Consider the following 20939-nt stretch of genomic DNA (forward strand, 5'->3'; position numbering starts at 1 on the left):
GAGGGAGTTCTCATAAAGGCAATTTGGTTTGTATATTGTTCTTAAGTCATTGTCTCTGGGGGTAATGAGGGCTTGGGACTTCCTATTCAGCCATCTTACTTCCATCACTCTTAAGTGTAATCTAGATCTCTGTTTTATGACATGAAGATAATTAATATTGGTATAATTTTGGTAATTAAAATTGGTAGAGATGGTGACATATCTCTTCTGTCTCACCCCCTTCTCCAATCGAGGATTGAAAAAGTCATTCCAGGTGTCTGGCTTTCCAATCTTGTCTCTATCTGACTCTCTTTAGTAATAGTAGCTAACATTTAGTAAATACTTATGTGTCAGGAACTCTTCATATTCCTGTGATGTATGATAACTCATTTACTTGCCACAGTAGTTGTAAAAGAAAGATACTATGGTCGTTCCCATTTTACATGTGAGGAAACCGAGTTATAGAGAGTCTACATAATTTACCTAAGGTCATATCATTGATAATTACCTCAGACTCAATTTTAAAAAGAGATTTTGCAGCATGAAATGAATATTCTTTAATTTGAATAAGACTGTTGTTAATATTATATAAACTATAAATTACTTTTAACAAAATCTTCTTATAACAGGTAGTTATTGAATTATTAAGGATATTATTTTTTATTGATTATAAGTGGTAATTATGCAGCTAGAAATGTCTGTAGTTTACATATCCAAGCATAGAATGACATCAAAGATGTGTTTTTTGTTTTTTTTTTTGCAGGACAGAGTTCATTCAAAGAGGCAGGATTTCAATCACAGGAGTTGGATTTCTCAACTGTATTTTAGAAACTTTTGCCAGCACATTCTTAAGACAGGGAGCCCAGAAGGTAACCATATTTCTGCCTTGAACCAACATTAATTTTAAAAAACAACAGGAGTTCCAATAGGGTTATTGAATAAGACTCATGAGCAGACATAATGAGAAAAACATATAGTTAATAAATATATGCAAAAATAATTACCCTCAAAATTATTACATAAATTCAAATCAAAGTAAAACTAAAGTGCCATTTATGGCTCATTAAATTAAAAATATGCCAATGAAGAGTATGTGAAAATTTGGAGCATACTTATAATCTAATTAAAAGAAATAATCAGAATGAATAATAATGTATAGTATGATGACAACTAATAAAGATAATGATAGTTAATATTTATTGGGTACTTACTATGTACTACTGACTGCTAAAAGAATTTGTATTTATTAACTCATTTAATCCTCACAAACCTTTGCAGAAGCTATTATTGTTGTCCTAATATTATGGATGAGGAAAATACAGAGACCCCAATTGTCCATTCTTATAGTTTTCAAACCGTATTCTCAAGGGAGCTTAGGCTTCCATGAAAGTGATTCAGAAGCCACATTGGAGTTCTGAGGTCCTGTGTGCTCTATTTTAAGTAGAGCTTTTCCATTTTAATCTGTCCTGTATGGTATTCCATATAACATTTATATCTTCTATTTTCTTTCCTTAATAGCATTATTTTTAAAACTTCATGTCAAAACCCATTGCTTATGCATTTTTATGTGCTTATTGCAGTGCTCAGTATAGAGCAGTTGCTCCAAAGTGTTTTATTATCGTTATTAATTGCTATGATAATTATACTCATTTATTTCCAGATTTTACTCAGGGCTTTTTGTATAAGTTTACCTCATTTTGTTTTGTGGGATAGAATTAACCGCTGGTGTAAAGAACCATTGTTATGACCCTCAGAGACTTCCTGGTAATGGACCCTTGTTTTCATTTTTGCATGTCTGGGTTCAAGGATGAACCTGTGCTAGGAGGTGTTCATCTGGGAGGCTGAGGGCGGTGAATGAATATTCAGTACTGTTCTGTACACCATAGACATACTGTTGTGATTGACGATGTGTTCTTGCTCCAGTTGAGGTGGTTCCTGGCACATATTCAGACTGGTCCAGCCTCTTTAAACCTGGACTTGAAGCGAGTAGTTGAACTTCCAGAAGATCTTATGTCACCTTCACTCACTCAGACATTATTGCAAATTTTTCTGCTATGTTGCAATTTATGCATTTGTAAAAACTCCCATGTTCTGCAGCATTGCACTCTAAAAATAGTGGAACTGATGAGAAAAGTAATTTCATTGCCCTGTTTCTTACTGAGTTGACCTTTTGTGCATCCCTTAAACTCTATGATAATAACAGTAATAAATTGAATTTTTTTTATAATACAGGTATATTCACTAGAAGAATGGGATTTTTCTGAGAGAGAGGGATAACATTTAGGTGAAGTAGGGTTCAAAGTTCGTGTTCCGTGTTATCAAATTGATTGCAAATGTTCATTTATAAAAACCATTCTTGCAGGCCATATAAAAACAGATGGTGGGCTAGATTTGGCTTGTAGGGTATAGCTAACCCCTATTTCAGATAAATATTATTTCATTAACTGAAGTTGGTCTGTATTTGATGCATCGATTAATCTGATGAACCTAATAATGACTTTTAATCGCACAGTGGTTATGTACATTCTGATCCTGTGAGACACATAAAGTGAAATTTTTATTCCCATTTTATTAATGAGAATGAGAATTTCCATTTTATTAATGGGAAATGACTTGACTTAAAAGATAAGCATACCTGATATGTGGTAACTGCTTTCCCTGCTTCCTTCCTCTTACAAATATATATTGAGTACCTGCTTTGCACTAGGCACTATGCTAAATGTGGGCTAAATGTGTTTCTTCAAGGTCACAGAACTAGCAAAGGGTGGAGTCTGGACTTAAATCCCTATCTTTTGTCAATGAGAGTTCCCTCTTGCCACTTTACTTCAGCCCTCAGATGAATGAAGTGAAATCCTTGCCTACCTAGCATCACGAACTTCACTAATATTTTTGTTCATTAGATGAATTTGTGTTGTGGTCTTACTCCCTTTGGATTTATTAGGACTATTTGGTTGCAAGTAACAGAAACCACTTCAGGCTAGCTCATTCTAAGTGTACAAGGGTGGTGAGGCTGGCAGCCTTCAGAAAGGTCTTCACTGGGAACTGAACACTGCCAGGAACCCAAGTGGTATTCCTTCTTCAGCTCTTGTCTATAAGATTGTGTGTCTGTTTTATTCCACTCTTTCTGTGTAGTCTGGTTTTCTCTGCTCCCCAGATTATATAATGGGACATGGGCCTCCACTGTCAAGCATACATATTATATATTAATAGAATTCTCACTAATAATAAAGTAGCTTGTTTCTTTTCTTTATTAATTCTTTGAGAGGGACTCTCATTGGCTTCCCATAAGTCAGGCACCACCAGGAAGGTGGAAGTCAAGTTGTCCAGTTATGGCTCATCCTCTGCCATGACCACATGGACCAGGGTTAGGGGCCACTTCTCAGGGGAAGGGATTGTGGGGCGGATATATACTCCCCAAAATTTCTAGCATAATCCCACATTTGATTTTATGTTCCTTGATGGCAGAGAGGTGGTTTGATTCACCTTAATTCTTATTCCCTCCTCCCAACCTGTAGTACCTTGGACAGTGTTCCATCCATTCTTGTGGGAATGAGTAGAAAGGAAATGCCCAGGGAGGTTCACAGTTGGTTTCTGATGAATATTATCTGGAAATAATTAGGTGACTTCAACTTCTTAAAGTGATTCCTTTTTATTCTCATTTATTATGCTCAGAAGTAAGAATATATTTTTCCTGCTAGCTTTTGCCTTTTCTGACTTACTTTTTCTTTTTGAAGAGGCCACATTTAATTAGCTTTTTGATTTTAGGAGCCGTTTATGCTTGAGTGTCTGTTTTGTTTTATCCAAGTGGTCATGTTTCCTGGTATCAGCCTGACTTCCTGATAAACCTTCACAGCTGAGCCTGCATAAATGGTTTCTGTGGAAGTCACCATAAAAGTGTTTTAGGTGACTTTATTTTCACTTTAGGACTTATTGCTGAGTCTGTTTAGTAGTGGTAATGATGGGATCTGATATCTATTTTTTTCCAGAAAAATCAAAACTCGGTACTCACAAACTTTATATTTTTATGTTTGTAAATTAAAAGCTGGCTTTAGCTATGGATCCCCAAGCTGAGGTCATACGTGTATTCTGTGCCTCTGGGGACTGGCTCAATTGCGTTTTTCTCCTTCCTTCATCACTCTTAAAGGGAGGTAACTTGGAATTTGGGAGCCTTTGTGTCACAAATGCTGAATTTTCACACACCAGTCAGACCCCTCCTTCCTCCTGGAGTAGAAATCTGTGGGCAGGAGAACTGGGATTTCCCTTTGGCAGTCAAGTTGACAGATGTATCCTTGAAACAGGAGTGGTTCTGAACTTGCAGTCCTCTGGACTCGCTCTCCTCACCTTTGTAACCCAGCACAAATCACTTTGGCTCTCCCTATTCTCAGTTTAATTGTCTGCAAAATGGGGATTTTAATGTGTTCCCACAGGTACATGTGAAAACTTTGATAGCTTTCTGTAAGTTGGTAAACACAGGTCAAATATACAAAATATGTTTTAGTGTTCAAGAATTAAAAAAAATCACTGCCACATACTTCTTTAACATGTTTTCTTTTTATGGTTATATGTTTTTTTTCTCTCCCTCAAATTCATGCAAACACATACAGTCTAGACAACTAGATTTTAAGTTCAATTCCACCAGCACTTTTTGGATGTCACCTATGTGCCCGGCATTGGGTAGGATGCTGGAGACACAAGTAAGAATTAAGACATAATTCACAAGATAGAGATTGTGCCTTAAGCAGCTTTACTTCTGGGACATCTAGCTCAGGGTGGAAAGCAGGACAGACAATGAATAAACATCTGCTGGTGCAGAAAATTTATTGAGCCTTGTTTGGTGTTCAGTGCCAGCACTATGATCAGTGCTGAGAAGCATATTAAAATAACAGCTAGTGCTTACAAGAGCTTAGTAGATGCCAAGCACTGTCCTTGGCACGCATTACCTTATCTGATTTTCTGGACAGCATAATGAGATAGGAATTGTTATTTTCATTTTATGCATAGGGAAACTGAGGTCCCAAGTGGCAAAGTAGTTTTCTCAAGGTCACAGAATTAGTAAGTGGTGAACCGGGGATTTGAACCCAAGCTTGTCTGACCCCAGAGTGCTCTTGATCTCTGCAGCACAGTGCTGCATTCATGATCTATGCACTTAAGCCACCTGCGTGGGGCAAGCTGTGTGTTCTTGATATAACCAGAGTGAGGCGATGGGATGCACAGTAATGATGGAGGAATGCAAATGTAGAGAGTTCAGTTACAAGAGAGGAACTTGGAATGGGCCAGAGGAATGGGGCCATGCTACTTGAAACAGCCTTTGAGGGGCAAGTGAATATCTTCCCTTGTGTTCAGAGGCCCCAGCATCTGTCGTCCACACTACAGCTGGCCTAAACTCCACAGTGCCATGCAGGTTGACAGTGTGTTAGCTGATGTTTCTCCCGTTTTTACTGTAATGACATACCCTCTTTTCTGCTTCACTATGTACTGCAGATGTATTGTTATTTGCTTTGAAAATACCTTTGTATTAAAAATAATATTAAAAGTTTGTTTTTTATTGTGGCAAAATATACATAGCATAAAATTTACCATTTTAACCATTTTTAAGTATACAGTTCAGTGGCATTAAGTACACTCACATTGTTGTGCAGCTGTCACCATCATCCATCTCCAGACCTTTGTTTCTTTTCCCAAACAGGAACTCTTTAGCCATTAAACAATAACTTCCCATCCCATTCACCTCCTAGCCCCTGGCAACCACCGTTCTACTTTTTGTCTCTATGAACTTGGCTAGTTTAGTTATGTCATATAAGTGGACTCATGCAGTATTTGTCTTTTTGTGACTGGCATTATTTTACTTAGCATGTTTTCAATGTTCATCTGTATTGTAGCATGTGTCAGAATTACCTTTCTTTTTAAGGCTAATATTTCATTGTTTGTATATATCACATTTTGTTTGTCTAGTCATCTGATATGGTTTGGCTATGTTCCCACCCAAATCTTACGTGAATTGTAATAATCCCCACGTGTCAAGGTGGGGCCAGGTGGAGATAAGTGAATCATGGGGGCTGTTTCCCCCATCCTGTTCTCTTGGTAGTGAATAAGTCTCATGAGATCTGATGTTTTTATAAATGGGAGTTCCCCTGCACAAGCTGTCTTGCCTCCGCCATGTAAGACGTGACTTGCTCCTCATTCGCCTTCTGCCATGATTGTGAGGCCTCCCTAGCCATGTGGAACTGTGAGTCAATTAAACCTCTTTCCTTTATAAATTACACAGTCTCAGGTATGTCTTTATTAGCAGTGTGAAAGCAGACATCATCCATTGGTGGATTCTTGGGTTGCTTCTGCCTTTTGGCTATTGTGAATAATACTGCTATAAACATGGGTATATAAATATCTGTTTGAGTCCCTGCTTTCAAGGGAAATTGAAGTGAAATTGCTGAATTATATGTTTAATATTTTGAGGACTCATTTAAAAGGTTTTTTTAATTTTTTAAGTTAATTTTTTATTTTTAATTGATAAATTATAATTGTATATATTTTTGGGATACAATGTGGCATTTTGATATATACATACATATATATATATACACACACACACAATGTGGAATTATTAATTCAAGCTTATTAAAATATCCATCACCTCACATATTTAACATTTTCTGTGGTGAGATCATTTGGAGTTTACTCTTAGCAATTTTGAAATTTACAATATATGCTCATTAGCTATAGTCAACATGCTATACAATAGATCTCAAAAACTTATTCCTCCTGTGTAACCGAAACTTTATGCCTTCTGGCCAACATCTCCTCATTCTCTGCCACCTCCCCCAGCCTCTGATAACCACCATTCTACTCTCTACTTCTGTGAGTTTAACTTTTTTAGATTTTACATATGAGGTATTTGTCCTTCTGTGCCTTATTTCACTTAACATAATGTTCTCCAGGTTTATCCATGTTGTCACAAATGACAGAACTTGCTTCTTTTAAGGCTGACTAGTACTCCACTGTGTACATATACCATATTTTCCTTGTCCATTCATCCATTGAACACTTAGGTTGATTCCGTATCTTGGCTATTGTGAATAATGCTGCAGTGAACATGAGAGTTCAGCTGTCTCTTTGAAATACTGATTCCAAATTCTTTGGATAAATACCCGGAAGTGGGATTGCTGGATCATATGGTAGTTCTATTTTGTGTTTTTTGAGGAACTTTCATATAGTTTTCCATAATAGGTATACTAATTTACATTTCCACCAACAGTGTACAAGGGCATCCTTTTCTCCTCATTCTTGCCAACACTTTTTATCTTTCATCTTCTTGATATCAGCCACTGTAACAAGTATGAGGTGATATCTCATTGTGGTTTTAATTTACATTTCTCTAATGATTGGTGCTTTTGAGCATTCTTTTTTTCGTATACCTGTTGGCCATTTGTATGTTTTTTTATGGGAAATAGCTATCTGGTTCTTTGCCCATTTCTTAATTGGGTTATTTGTTTTCTTGCAATTGAGTTGTTTGAATCCCTTGTATATTTTGGATATTAACCCCGTATCAGATGTATATTTGTAGATATTTTCTTCCGATTTGCAGGTTGTCTATTCATTAATTGTTTCCTTTGCTGTGCATAAGCTGTTTGGTTTGATGCAATCTTATTTGTCTGTTTTTGCTTTTGTTCCCTGTGCTTTTGAGGCCAAATCCAAAAAATGATTGCCCAGACCAATGTCATAGATTTTTTTCCCTTATATTTCTTTCTAGTAATTTTATAGTTTCAGTTCTTATGTTTAAGTCTTTAGTTCATTTTGAGTTGATTTTTGTATATGGTGTGAAATACAGGTCCAATTTTATTATTCTATGTGGATATTCAGTTTTCCCAGCACCATTTATTGAAGAGACTGTTTTTTTCCCATTGTGTGTTCTTGGCATCTTCTGTGAAAATCAATTGACTCTAAATGCACAGGTTCATTTCTGGTCTCTCTAGTCTATTCCATTATTCGATGTGTCTGTTTTTATGCCAGTATTGTGCTGTTTTGATTACTATAGGTTTGTAATGTATTTTGAAATGAGGTAGTGTGATGCTTCCAGCTTTGTTCTTTTTACTCAAGATTACTTTGGTTATTTGAGGTCTTTTGTGGTTCCATGTGAATTTTAGAATTGTTTATTCTAATTTGTGGAAAATGTTGTTGGAATATTGATAGAGATTGCATTGAATCTGTAGATTGCTTTGGGTGTTAGGGATAAGTTAGCAATATTAATTCTTTCAAGCTATGATCATGGGATATCTTTCCATTTATTTGTGTCTTCAGTTTTGTCCATGTTTTATACTTTTCAGTGTAGAGATCTTTTACCACCTTAGTTAAATTTATTCCTAAGTATTTCTTTGGTAACTACTATAAATGAGATTGATTTCTTAATTTTTTTAGATAGTCTGTTGTTAGTGTATAGAAATGATACTGATTTTTGTGTGTTGATTTTTGTATCCTGCAACTTAACTGAATTCATTTATCAGTTCCATTTTTTGGTGGAGTCTTTAGGGTTTTATATATATATAAGATATGTTGCCAGCAAACAGAGATGATTTTACTTCTTCCTTTTCTACATGGGTGCCTTTTATTTCTTTCTCTTGCCTAATTGCTCTAGCAAAACTCCCAGTATTATACTGAATAGAAGTGGAGAGAGGGGGCCACTTCTTTTGAGATAGTTGTCTATCTGTGTGCATGACAGCAATGGGGTATACCATTTCTGTGATTTTTTCTCAATTCTATACAGAAGAACGAATATATGCTGTCAGCCAGTGAGCACTGGTGGGTGTGCCATACAGTGTGTTCCTCAATCTGAGAGGCATTCACTCATCTCTTGACTGTGCCATAGTCTCTCTCAGCCTAGATTTCTTGTGCTGGTGGACACTTTTGACCCATGGTGGCCAATAGAAGATAGTATGTTGGAAGTGCCAAAAACATGCTGAAGTCAAGTATTTATCTCAAGTCATGCTAAAATATGCAGTTAGCTTTTAATATGCCTTGAGATAAGTAAGTACATTCAGAAAGCAGATCAAAAAGATAAAGATCTGAAGGAAAATAGTGGTTGGTGGAAATCTGGGACACATGAAAGCCTTCATATACATTTCTACAGCCTTGGGAGGTGGCCCAATCACTGTGTGAAGCAGAGCTGGAAGACACCCAGCCAGAGTCAAGTCGTGATCTCAGACCTCAGGGACCCAAAGGGAAGGAAACAGAGACATCACTGATGCTCTGCAGGTGCTCACCAGTTGGGGAGGGCTTTCCTTGGGTCAGTGTTTCTCAACCCTTTTTTCATTATTACTCCCTTCAGGAGCCTTTTTACACAGTTTCCCCCTAATTGCTCTTTTCACCATGAAATTTTAAGACCATAGATATACTGATTATTTGTTCATGTATTACATTATGTTCAATTTGTACATAAAAGGTGAAGATAGCTGGGTGTGGTGGCTCATGCCTGGAATCCCAGCACTTTGGGAGGCTGAGGTGGGAAGATCACTTGAGCTCAGGAGTTTGAGACCAGCGTAGGCAACATAGGGAGATCTCCGCTCTACAGAAAACCACAACAATTATCTGGGCATGGTATTGCGTGCCTATAATCCCAGCTGCTCTGGGGGCTGAGGTGAGAGGATTGCTTGAGCTGGGAGGTAAAGGCTGCAGTGAACTGTGATGGCACCACTGCACCCTAGCCTGGGTGACAGTGAGGCCCTATGTCAAAAAAAAAAAAAATTGTTGCCTCTTTTCAATATTGCCCTGTTGAGACAGCATACCATTTACTATTTTGGGCATACTATTTAGGGAGCTTTTGTCTCTGTCCCTCCAAATTGAAGTGAAAAAATTGCTAGCTTCCCAGTCCCCAAAAATCTCAACCAAAATTTTCCAAACGCAAAGCAAAAGAACATTTTGGTGAACCCCCACATAGTTGCTTACAAATTCCACATTTTGCTTCTCTGGGGAGGCTTAGGAGATAACATGGGTGATAACAGTCTTGTTATGCAAGCATTCTTTTTTTAGCCTAGTTTTTCTGAATCTTTAGAGTACTACAAATGCTGTGGAAATGCAGAGCTCTCATTATGCAATCGCATAGACGTGTTTTTTTGTTTTGTTTTTTGTTTTTGAGTTTGTGAAATACATTTTAAATGTGTGATGAAATAATTTGTTATTTCCGCCACTCTCCTGGCAAGGCCCCATTATTAGTTCCATCATTATTCTTATTGTGATCAGGAGGCTGAAGCAGAGAAAGATTGAATTCAACAGTGTGTGAAATATTTGTCACTGAAACAATGCGGGCAAGTCAAACAATCTGAACATCGCTTTGAAGAAGGTCTGGTCTAGACATGCTACAGCTAAAGAAATCAGAATATGCTGTTTCCTTGGGGTGTATGCTTGTTATTTTAGCCTTATAGAAATCCATTTTAGTAGTGGCAGATAATTTCCTAGGACTCAAGAAAAAGTGGAGATACTACAAATGTAGTTCAAGTAGGCATTTGAAAAACATTGAGACATTTGGTGGCATTATTTTTGTAAAGTAACTATATGAGTTATTTATTGCTGTGTAACAAATTGCCCCAACTTTGCAGCTTGAAACAACACATATATATTACCTTTGTTTCTGTAGATTAGGAGTCTGGGCACAGCTTAGTTGGATCTGTTTCAAGGTTTCACAAGGATGTAATCAAGATTTTAGCTGGGGCTGCAAACTCATCTGAAGTCTCAATAGGGAAGCTTCATCTCCAAACTCACATGGTTGCTGGCAGGATTCAGCGGGCCTCCCTTGGTTCCTTGCCACATGGGCCTCTGTATAGATGATCTCAGAATGTGGCAGTGAGCGTGAGAGCAAGAGAGTGCTACCAAGGTGAAATATCATGGTTTTTTATAAACTAATTGAAGTGACATCCTTTTATTTTCTGTATTCTGTTCATTAGAAGAAAGTCACAGCCCACACTAAAAAGGAGATTACACAGGGGCATAAATACCAGGAGGCACAGGTCACTAGGAGCCACATCAGAAGCTGCCTGCCACACTGACCTTATCCAACCTGTATGCTGAGTTGTAGGCAGAAGTGTTAAGTTCTTTTTGATATATACTGGGTATTGATGATAACGAGAGGTTGCTGAGGGTCAGCTGCATCCCAGAAACCTCATTAACAGTTTATGGAAATTTCTGTGACACATATATTGTGACATTTATTAGTTATTTATTTATAAGTAGGCACAAAATAGTTGACCTGTTCTGTAAGTTTGATTAAGTCTTCATCCTTTTGGGTGCTCTGACCATGAATTGCATGAACAGCTCACTGAAGGCAGAGCAGGCAATATTCCAAAGGCAGGATTCAGCTGTTTTATAGAGAGCATCAGGTAACCAGAATCTTCTGATGTAGTAGCTGGCCCTGGGACCATTTAGGCATAAACTGTGGATTCCATCCCTAAAGTTGGAGGGTGAAGGGCTTGCTAGATAGACTTACACCCTGATGGCACAAGCATGGGTGCTCGTTCAGAATTTTGAGCTAATCCACATATCTTAAGTTCCATTCATTGAGTTAATGACAGTCCATTTCTAATATCCATTATGCTAGTTAACAAGCCATTACTTTTACCGGTGAAAATTTGCAATTTTAACATTCCTCGTGCTAATAATCAAAGCCTTTGGTGTCTGAATGAAGTTTCTGGAGAGCGAGGTTGCTGATTAGAATGCTCACAGACAACCTCTGGCATGTGAGGCCTGCATTAGGGCATCTAGCTGTACCTAGTGTATAACTTGAACTAACACTCATACTATCATAGTATACATCATGTGCTGAAGTATTTTAAAGCAAATTATAGACATCTTAACAATCGTATACCAAATATCAACTTCTGAACTAAAAGCATAGTACGTTGTGCCTTTAGAAAGATTGTTCAGTGTGAAACAAAGTTTTGTCTGTATGTTTAACATAGGGATTGTGTATGAAGCTTTAGAGAAAAGCTTGTTGGCCCTTGATTAGGCTTTCTCACTTTCCACAAGTCACACTTTTCTCTCTCAGACCCTTAACTTTCTCTCTCTAGAATGAAGTGATCATAAACCCCATTTTACAGGATTTTTAAAGGATTAAGTGAGGTTACATATGTGAAATATGCCTGGCACATAGTAAAATCTCAATCATTGTTAGCTTTAAGAGATGTTCTCTGCTAAGAAGTATTTTTTTATAGGTGATAGCCTTTTAAATACAAATATTTTAGATATACAGCAGTACAGGGCAAGTTTGTGGTATTCCTTTTAAAAATGATATATTTTTATCATTTTCTTGAATTATAAAAGTACTAAATATTCATTTTCAATTTTTAATTAAAGTGCAAGTAAGATAAAATCATTCATAATTCTAATACTCAGTGTATTCACATTTAACATTTTGACGTAGATCTTTTTATATGTCTGTTCATGTTTGCATATGTATGTATATGTATGGTTTTTTTGTAAAAAAAAAACCAAAGTTGGGATTATTTAGCCCAACTATTTCATTTGTGGACATATTTATAAACATTTTTTTCTGTGTCATTACATATTCCTTGAAAATATGATTTTTGATGCCTGCATAATATTCCATTGGCATAATAGCTGTTATTGTTGGTTTCTATTTTTCTTCACTATTATGAATAACATTGGAATAAATTTTTGAATATAAATGCCATATAAATGTTTGTGTACATTTCTTGTTGCTTTCTGAGCTAAGACCTTTCATGCTTATTGCCAAATTTTCTCCCAAGAGAATTCTGCAAATTTGGCACTGGATATCATCCATATTCTTGCTGTATAACTTGAATGAAAGACTTAACTTCTTAAAACTTCCATTTATCATTAAGAAATTAGGCTAATCTCACTTCATAAAATTGTTGAGAAGAAAACAAAATTGTTAGGTCTTCTGATATCTACTTTGAAGACTACTGAAAGTTAATGATTCTGCCATTAACTAGTTGTTTGACCTTAGTCCCCCCTCCATGAATTTTTTTCTTTTCTTTTCTTTTTTTTTTTTTTTTTTAAGCTCACCACAACCTCTGCTATTCAGGTTCAAACAATTCGTGTGCCTCAGCCTCCCGAGTAGCTGAGACTACAGGCATGCACCACCATGCCCGGCTAATTTTTTTGTATTTTTAATAAAGACCAGGTTTTGCCATGTTGGTCAGGCTGGTATCGGACCTGTGGCCTCAAGTGATCTGCCCACCTCGGCCTCCCAAAATGCTGGGATTACAGGTGTGAGTCACCATGCCCCAATCCCCCTCCAAGCCTTTCATATATCCTACCTTGGACCAATTGCTCTGAGGTGCTCAGTTCTTTATCTGTGAACTTACTGTTCAGGGTACACACATACACAGGTAGTCACAATTCTAAAACACAGTGGACATTTCAAAATTCAGTAATTTCAAGATAGAGGCAAAGAGCAAATAAAACTGTTATTCAAAAGAATAAGGAGAGGTCTCAAGTGTGATATAAGAACAGGGTGTGATAGTATACTGATTATATATTGGAGACTTGCATTTCCTGCTTGTTCATGTGAATCCTTTCAAGATTCTTTGTTACTTGAACCACATGAAAAAAACTGATGAAATGTTTTTTTCCTGTCCCAGAGGGTTTATTTCCCAGTTCAAATTTACCTCTGTTGGTAATACTTTTTAATCCCACCCTTGAGTGCTCAGATAGATTGATTTAGTTGATATTTATTAATTAGCTGTCCTGAGAATATTACCAAGAATTCTGATTTTTAACAGCTTATTTCTAGACCAGGTATATCATAGTAGTTGCTGTCTTCTTACACATCTCCTTCCCCATCAGCCCTGCTACTACTGTTACCTCTAGAGTTTTCATCTGATGAAACATAGCTGTTGCAGGGAAAACAGCTTTGTGGAAATGAGTATTCTGTGAGTGATACCTTTTTTTGTTCCTTCTACTGAGTTTAAATCAATGCCTTTACCTTGACTGTGAAACCTGGGAATCCAAAATCCCTTCATGGCTCATTTGAATTCATCCTGGTTGTAACAGACTTTGCTCAATGGTAAAGCTTTTGGGAATTCTTGGTTGATTTACCAGCTGAAATTCTGGGACGTTGCCTTCTATGAAACTAGATGAAATCTCGGAAGTCAAGTTCTTGCCTGAAATGAAGTAAGTGGTTTCCTGAGCTCCAGATGTGTTAGAGCATAGTGATGGGAGAAAGTGCCTCTCCACACAGTGCGGTGAGGAGCCTGTCAACCCAGCCAGGAGTCAGGACACCTGGGCTCTGGCCCTGTCTTGGCTGCTCTCTAAGGGCTGTGTTGCTTGAAGTAGTTGCTCTGAGCTTCACTAACATCTTCTGTAAAATCAGAGTTACCTGGGTAGGTCATTTTCAATTAGGCAATTGTATGACTTTTTAAAAAAAGTTCTCCCTCCCTTCCTTCAATGTCTGACCAAGATTTTTCTGTCTGACAAATAGTCTTTAAGCCCTGCATCAAAATGCAGTAGTTTAAGCTAACTAGGGATTTAAGAGCATCAGAGGTAATCCATTTAACAAATTTGTAGTCAAGGGTTGAGATGGCAATAAAATATTTAAAAATAAGAAACATAATTTTATAAAATGCTAATTAGCAGAAGGCATGGTAAACGTGGTAGGGTGGTTACAATTTCATTTTATAATTCTATTCACATAAATATGTTGGCTTATTTTTAATCTATGCCTTCTATAAACACAGCCTTTGGAAACTTTGGGGAAGACCAGATATAATAGTAGCTGTAATTTATTGAATGTTTACCGTGAGCCAAGTGCTACATTGTTGTATGAACATTTAGTTTTCCCAGTTACCTTCTGGAAGAGAGACTGTGGTTACTCCCACTTTTCTGTTTTACAGATGAGGAAATAGAAGCACACAAAGGTCCAATTCCTTGCACAAAGTCATCAGCCAGTAAGTGGCAGAGCTGGAATTTGAATCCAGGTGGTCTGACCTCAGACCCCATCCTCTCAACCGCCATTTACTTTGATTCCCTGACAGGGAGGTCAGAGTCCCAAAGAGTTCAGGTGAAGGAGACAAGACAAATGCATGACTTGTCTCCATCAGCACTGGACGTACATATGACTTTGAAGTAGATACTTGTTAGACTATAGGGAAAGATGTTCTCATCTTCAAAACACTTAATATGAGACTTGCTTTCTTAGTGTTCCTTTACTCTCACACCCATTAGTTCCTCTAATCTCTCCGAAGAGATTTGGGAGCTGTGTTCCCTCAGCTGTTCTGGATGGAATTTCCAACCAATCTATTAGTTTTCTGAACCTGTTCTCTCACTCTTTTGTGCTAAATTCAAAGACAAAGACAATGCGAAAATAGGAATTTGTGGCCACTATAAATCTTCATGTACCTTGTATAAACCTAAGGCAGGCATGGAATTGAAAGCTGCAATAGCTCTGGCCAGGCTGCATTGAAATACCAAAAATAAATTGTGTATTTGTATGTGTGTATATAGATATAGTATGTATATATATACTATATATAGTATATATATAGTATATATAGTATATATATATATTGTATATAGTATATATATTGTGTATGTATATACACAAACATACATATATAAAAATATAAATATAGGGGCTGCATCTGCACATTGTGTGGACTAAGTGCCTTTAGGAACACATCTGTTGTAAATGAAAGAAAGGCATCATTACTTACAGGCTTGGACTTGGATTTTCCTAGGCTCTTTGTGTTAAATTAAGGCTTTTAGTTTGACCAAAAAGATCAGGAAAATGTCATTCAGACATATCAGCTGAGGGACTAATACAGAATTCTGGGTAGAGCTACTTGAATAGTAAAGGTAATTTCATTTAAGGATATATCTACTAGTTTAGCAACAGCTGTGTCCTTAAGCCCTGCAGCATGCTACTTCAGTGCTCCTTGAGCTCTCTGAGGTGTCCAGTTGTTCCCCTGGAGCATTCTCCCTCCCTTTGTCTATGGTGATTTCTCATCCTGGCTCCCCACTCTAAGATAGAATTTCATCCTTCCTGAAAGACCCCTTTGGTTGTACCCACCCCTAATGGGCAGCAGGCAGTGACCCAGGAAGGCAGTGGGGAGGAGGCTGCAGTGTCTGCCTGTTATTAGGAGAAAAGGAAGCATTGTGTCTAGTGAAGCTGGATTTGTTGGAGTGACATTTCTTTGTCACTTTCAGTTTTTTTGAATTCTATTTGCTGTCTGGGATTTGACTCCTTTTTCCTTGGCTACCTTCTTTCCTTAGATTCCAGCTCACCATCTCTGAATTTCCAAAGGAAAATGGTGGCTTTTTGACAGTTAAGTAACTCCTTTCTTATTGAGTCCCAATTTAAGTAGAATTTAAAGACTATAATTAAAATTTCCTCAATCAGTGGCCTTTAGTGGAGTGTAGCTTTTGTTATTTTTAGACATTAACATTTGTTAAAACCTGTTGGTTTTTCTGTTATTCTCTGAACTTCCTGATACGTTTGAAATAGTTCAAAATTTAAAAACTTACCATACTCCTCCTAAAAAGACTTTTTAAATCTTTAAACAAAATTAGAAAAACTTACTTAACAATGTTTTAAATAGGTACTACCTGCACATAAATATTTTAAATTATATTTGCAATAGAGCCATTTATGTTCTTTTCCCTCAGCTCCCTTTGAAGCCAGCAGAATACTCTGCCCTGACCAGCTGTATGACCTTGGCTGAGCCATTTAATTTTCTGTGTCTCATGTTCCTCATCTATAAAAGGAGGACAATATTGGAACCTACTTTATAGAGTGTTGTGAGGAGTAAATGAGCTATGTACATAAAGCTCTTAGGATAGGATGTGGCAACAACAAATGATCAGTTGTTATTGTTGTCATTTTTTTTTTTTTTTTTGAGATTGAGTCTTGCTCTGTCGCCCAGGCTGGAGTGCAATGGCACGATCTTGGCTCACTGCAAGCTCCGCCTCCCAGGTTCACGCCATTCTCCTGCCTCAGCCTCTCTGAGTAGCTGGGACTGCAGGCGCCCGCCACCACGCCCGGCTAATTTTTTGTATTTTAGTAGAGATGGGGTTTCACTGTGGTCTCGATCTCCTGACCTCGTGATCCACCTGCCTCGGCCTCCCAAAGTGCTGGGATTACAAGCGTGAGCCACCGCACCCGGCCTATTGTTGTTATTTTGAGGCGGAGTCTCACTCTGTTGCCCAGGCTGGATTTTGGCAGTGGCATGATCTTGGCTCACTGCAACCTCCACCTCCTGGGTTCAAGTGATTCTCCTGCCTCAGCCTCCTGAGTAGCTGAGATTACAGGCACCTGCCACCACACCCGGCTAATTTTTATATTTTTAGTAGAGATGGGATTTTGCCATGTTGGCCAGCCTGGTCTTGAACTCCTGACCTCAGGTGATCCACCTGCCTCAGCCTCCCAAAGTGCTGGGATTACGGGCGAGAGCCACCATGCCCGGCCCGTGTTGTTGTTTTAAGAGACAAGGTGTCACTATGTTGCCCAGGCTGGTCTCGAACTCCTGGGCTCAAGCTAGTTGTTGTTATTAACATTACTTAAAAAGCGAAATGCAAGATAGTTAAAAACAATAACTTATTTTTCCCATTATGACATTATAAACAAATGTTTAGTGGTTGTGATGACCTTGTCTTTGGAATCAACCCAATGTGGATTTAAATCACAGTGCCCTCCCTCATAGAGTATGGATGAACTTAACCGCTCTCTGGGTGAAACATGAATAATGCTGTCTATCTTATGAGTATGAGAGTGAAGGAGATAGTATAATGAAGTACTTAAAATACCTTGGCACACAATAAATACTTCATAAATGATAACTGTTACCTTTTCATTATGACCCAAATTGTCATATTTCCTTCTAGTCTCATTTGCAAATTTTAAAGTCATAATTAAACAGTGTTAGTACAATTTCATTTCTTGCTTTTTTCAAGTAATATTTTATAATAAATCCCTTTCACAGTAACTACATAAACTCCAAATTCATCATTTTAATGATTATATAATATTTCATTAAATATATGATAATTTATATCGCCCTTTAGTATTGAACCTTCAGGTTATTTCCACCTTTACCATTATGAATGACACTATGTGAAACAACTTTATACATATAACCTTTCATATTTTTGTAGCATTGCCTTAGAAAAGATTCCCTGAAGCATCTTAACTGTATGTGACTACTTTCATGATCCTTTGAATGTGTTTTTTATCTCTCTCACTGAAAGATAGGCTTCTGTTTAAGGCTTACCACTTTATCCTTAGTACCTAGCACATCATCAATGTTCAATAAATATTTATTGAATTAATGAACAAATGAACATATTATAATATTATTTTCCAAAAGTGGTTAGACTTTATGTTTTCATTCTATTATCTTTTAACAACACTCCTAAAAGCAGAGGCGCTTTCTATATGACACAGGAGTAATCAGAAAGGTAACAGTAACAGGTAATATTTTTTAGTACTTTCTGTGCCCCAGGCATCAATCATCCTGAGTATGTTGCATGTATTACCTCATCCAATTTGCTTAGCATCCACCATACAATTCACTATGGTGAGTACTATTGTTACAGGATCTTTGGGGTATCATTTTTCTGGCTGGAAACCTGTGGCTGGTGACACCTTTGCCTGAGTTTTACTTGGGCCTGCTGGGCTCATTCCACCCACTTGGCCTGGCAGGCTGTGCTCAGTTCACACTACCGCCCTGGCTTCCACGCCTCCAAGGGAGACTGTGAGTCAGGCGTGGAGCAGCGAGGGGTGTGTGAGCAAGCGTGGAGTACAGCCACTAAGCAGTTGGACACACCAGCTGCTGCCGTGGGGCAGGCAGCTCTAGGTGCTGGCATGGGTTCCAGTTCTCTGCAAAGCTGTGGCTGGGCCAGGCACACTACAAGCAGCTTCCCCAGTTGGCACTGTTTGTGTTATAGCTGTTTCAGCTTGGCGGGTACTGAGTTCTTGTTCTGTGATCAGGAAGAATGAGATACATGGACAAATGGAGGGTGAGTAAGACAAAAAGGAGCTTTACTGAGTGATAGAACAGCTCAGAGGGAATTCACATGTGTAGCCCCTTTCCACAGCCAGGGTGTCCCGTAGAGTGTTCAGCTCCTAGCAGAGAGGAGACCCTGGAGTGGGAAGCTCCTCTCTACAAGCAGGTCGTCCAGTCATCCTGTATCTCTCAGCAGAGAGGAGGCTCTGGAGTGGGTTGTTCCCCTCTGCTGCTGATAATCCTATTTCTACAGCTGTCAGCAGAGAGGAGGCCCTGGAGTGGGTAGCTCTTCTCTGTGGCTGGTTTTCCCAACATCTGCTCAGCTCTGATTGAGCCCGGGTCTTTAATGGGCCTCAGAGGGGAGGAAGTGTGCACCGGTTGGTCCACGGAGGCCCAGAAAAGGCACACAAATTCCCACTCTGGTGGGACTGGCAGCCCCGCCCCCAGCCTTCAGGCCCTCCCTGGCCTGAAGATGGGGCTTCATCTGGGACCTGCTCCCTTCCGTCCAGGAACCTGTCTGCCTCCTGCTGCCATTTGTGGCATCCAGATTCAGCCCTGATGTTGCTCGGAGATTGGAGCAGGCCCTGACAGCTGAGAGAAGCCAGGCAGCAGGGACAGGCACTTCCAAGTCTGTGAGTGCATGGGGGCCCTTCCCGCCCCACCCCCCGCCCAGCCCCTAAGAGTGTAGGGATGCCTTGGTTTGCAGTGTGCTTTGGGTGGTTGCAGCTGTGCCCATGGGGGCAGGGTTTCTGCCTGCTCCATGGAGCAGGAGGCCTGGGTCTGCAGCTGCAGTTTGGGTGGCTGTAGCTGTGCCCAGGCAGGCGGGGCTGCCACCTGCCCCTGGGCTCCTGCCAGCTTCATGGAGCATGCAGCCCTGGTGGTGCCTCCCTGTTGCAGCCAGCAGTGATAGCAGTGGCAGGCCATTTGGAGCAGCTGCTGCCATTACTATCATTACCATTTTATAGATGAGGAGGCATAGAGAAGTGAGTTGACTTGCCCAAGATCACACAGATGGTGAGTGGTAGAATCCAGATTTAAACTAGACAGTGGGACTCAGATTGAGCACATAATTACTAGGCTGCCTGGCTTTAAGGTACTGAAAATTTCCTCTCATGCTAGCTGCAGTGGCTCATGCATGCCTGTAATCCCACCTACTCAGGAGGCTGAGGTGGAAGAATTGCTTGAGCCCAGGAGTTCAAGGCCTCAGTGAGCTATGATTGAACTGCTGCACTCCAGCCTGGGCAACAGAGTGTGAGACCCCATTTCTAAAACAAAAAAGGAAATTCCCCCTCATTTTACTTTTCCAGCAGTTCACTTCTTTACTTCAGCCACTGTAACAAACTATTATCTAGAGAACCTGAATTTGTTGGCCAAATTCCATATAAGATGTGAATCAGAGCTGTCCCTCAGTCTTGGGAATTTTGCATCAGTCTCCAAACAAGAACCAGAATTGCTTACAGCACTTGGTTTTTTAAAACAATCCCACCCTTGCAGTTCACCAAGTGAAGGATTTGTGAATTTTTTAAAAATACAAGCCTTAATTTTTTTATTGAAAGGAATAATTTTATTAGATTCTTTAACATTAAAGACAGATGGTAGATTTGGAACATCGTCCATGTGGGAGATATTAATCCATGCAGGGATATCTCAACCAAATCATACAAAGAATATCCTAGGGATTAACCAAGAACACTCCCCACTTAGTTAGCAATTGAAATAGTAGAGCAACTTTTAAGAAGTATCAACATTATTACATCTGTTTCTTCAGTGTCTCCTTCCCCTTACCAGTTTATTACAGGGTTTGGGAGCTTTAAAGAGCATTTGTATATACAGTAGTCCCTCTTATCTTTGGTGGATATGTTCCAAGACCCCCAGTGGATGCCTGAAACCGTGGATAGTATGGAACTCTACATACACTATGTATGAATTTCTTTTTCCCTCTTCACAGTTTCATGGATAGAAGACCTGTTCTTACCATAGATCTTAGCAACCTCA

At 38.8% G+C, this 20939-nt stretch overlaps 1 protein-coding gene across 3 annotated transcripts in view; it reads left to right on the plus strand.

Annotated features, from left to right (window-relative positions):
* PRELID2 (PRELI domain containing 2) overlaps window positions 1-20939 on the plus strand; it is a 75532-nt gene that overhangs the window by 38397 nt on the left and 16196 nt on the right. For all 3 annotated transcript variants that reach the window (XM_003266572.4, XM_003266573.3, XM_003266574.3), the window contains one exon: window positions 743-848. In XM_003266572.4, coding sequence (XP_003266620.1) covers window positions 743-848 — 106 coding nt within the window. The remainder of the gene's footprint in view (window positions 1-742; window positions 849-20939) is intronic.

This window comes from Nomascus leucogenys, chromosome 2 (genome assembly GCF_006542625.1).
Source record: "Nomascus leucogenys isolate Asia chromosome 2, Asia_NLE_v1, whole genome shotgun sequence".
In the NCBI taxonomy this organism is placed as follows: Eukaryota; Metazoa; Chordata; class Mammalia; order Primates; family Hylobatidae; genus Nomascus; species Nomascus leucogenys.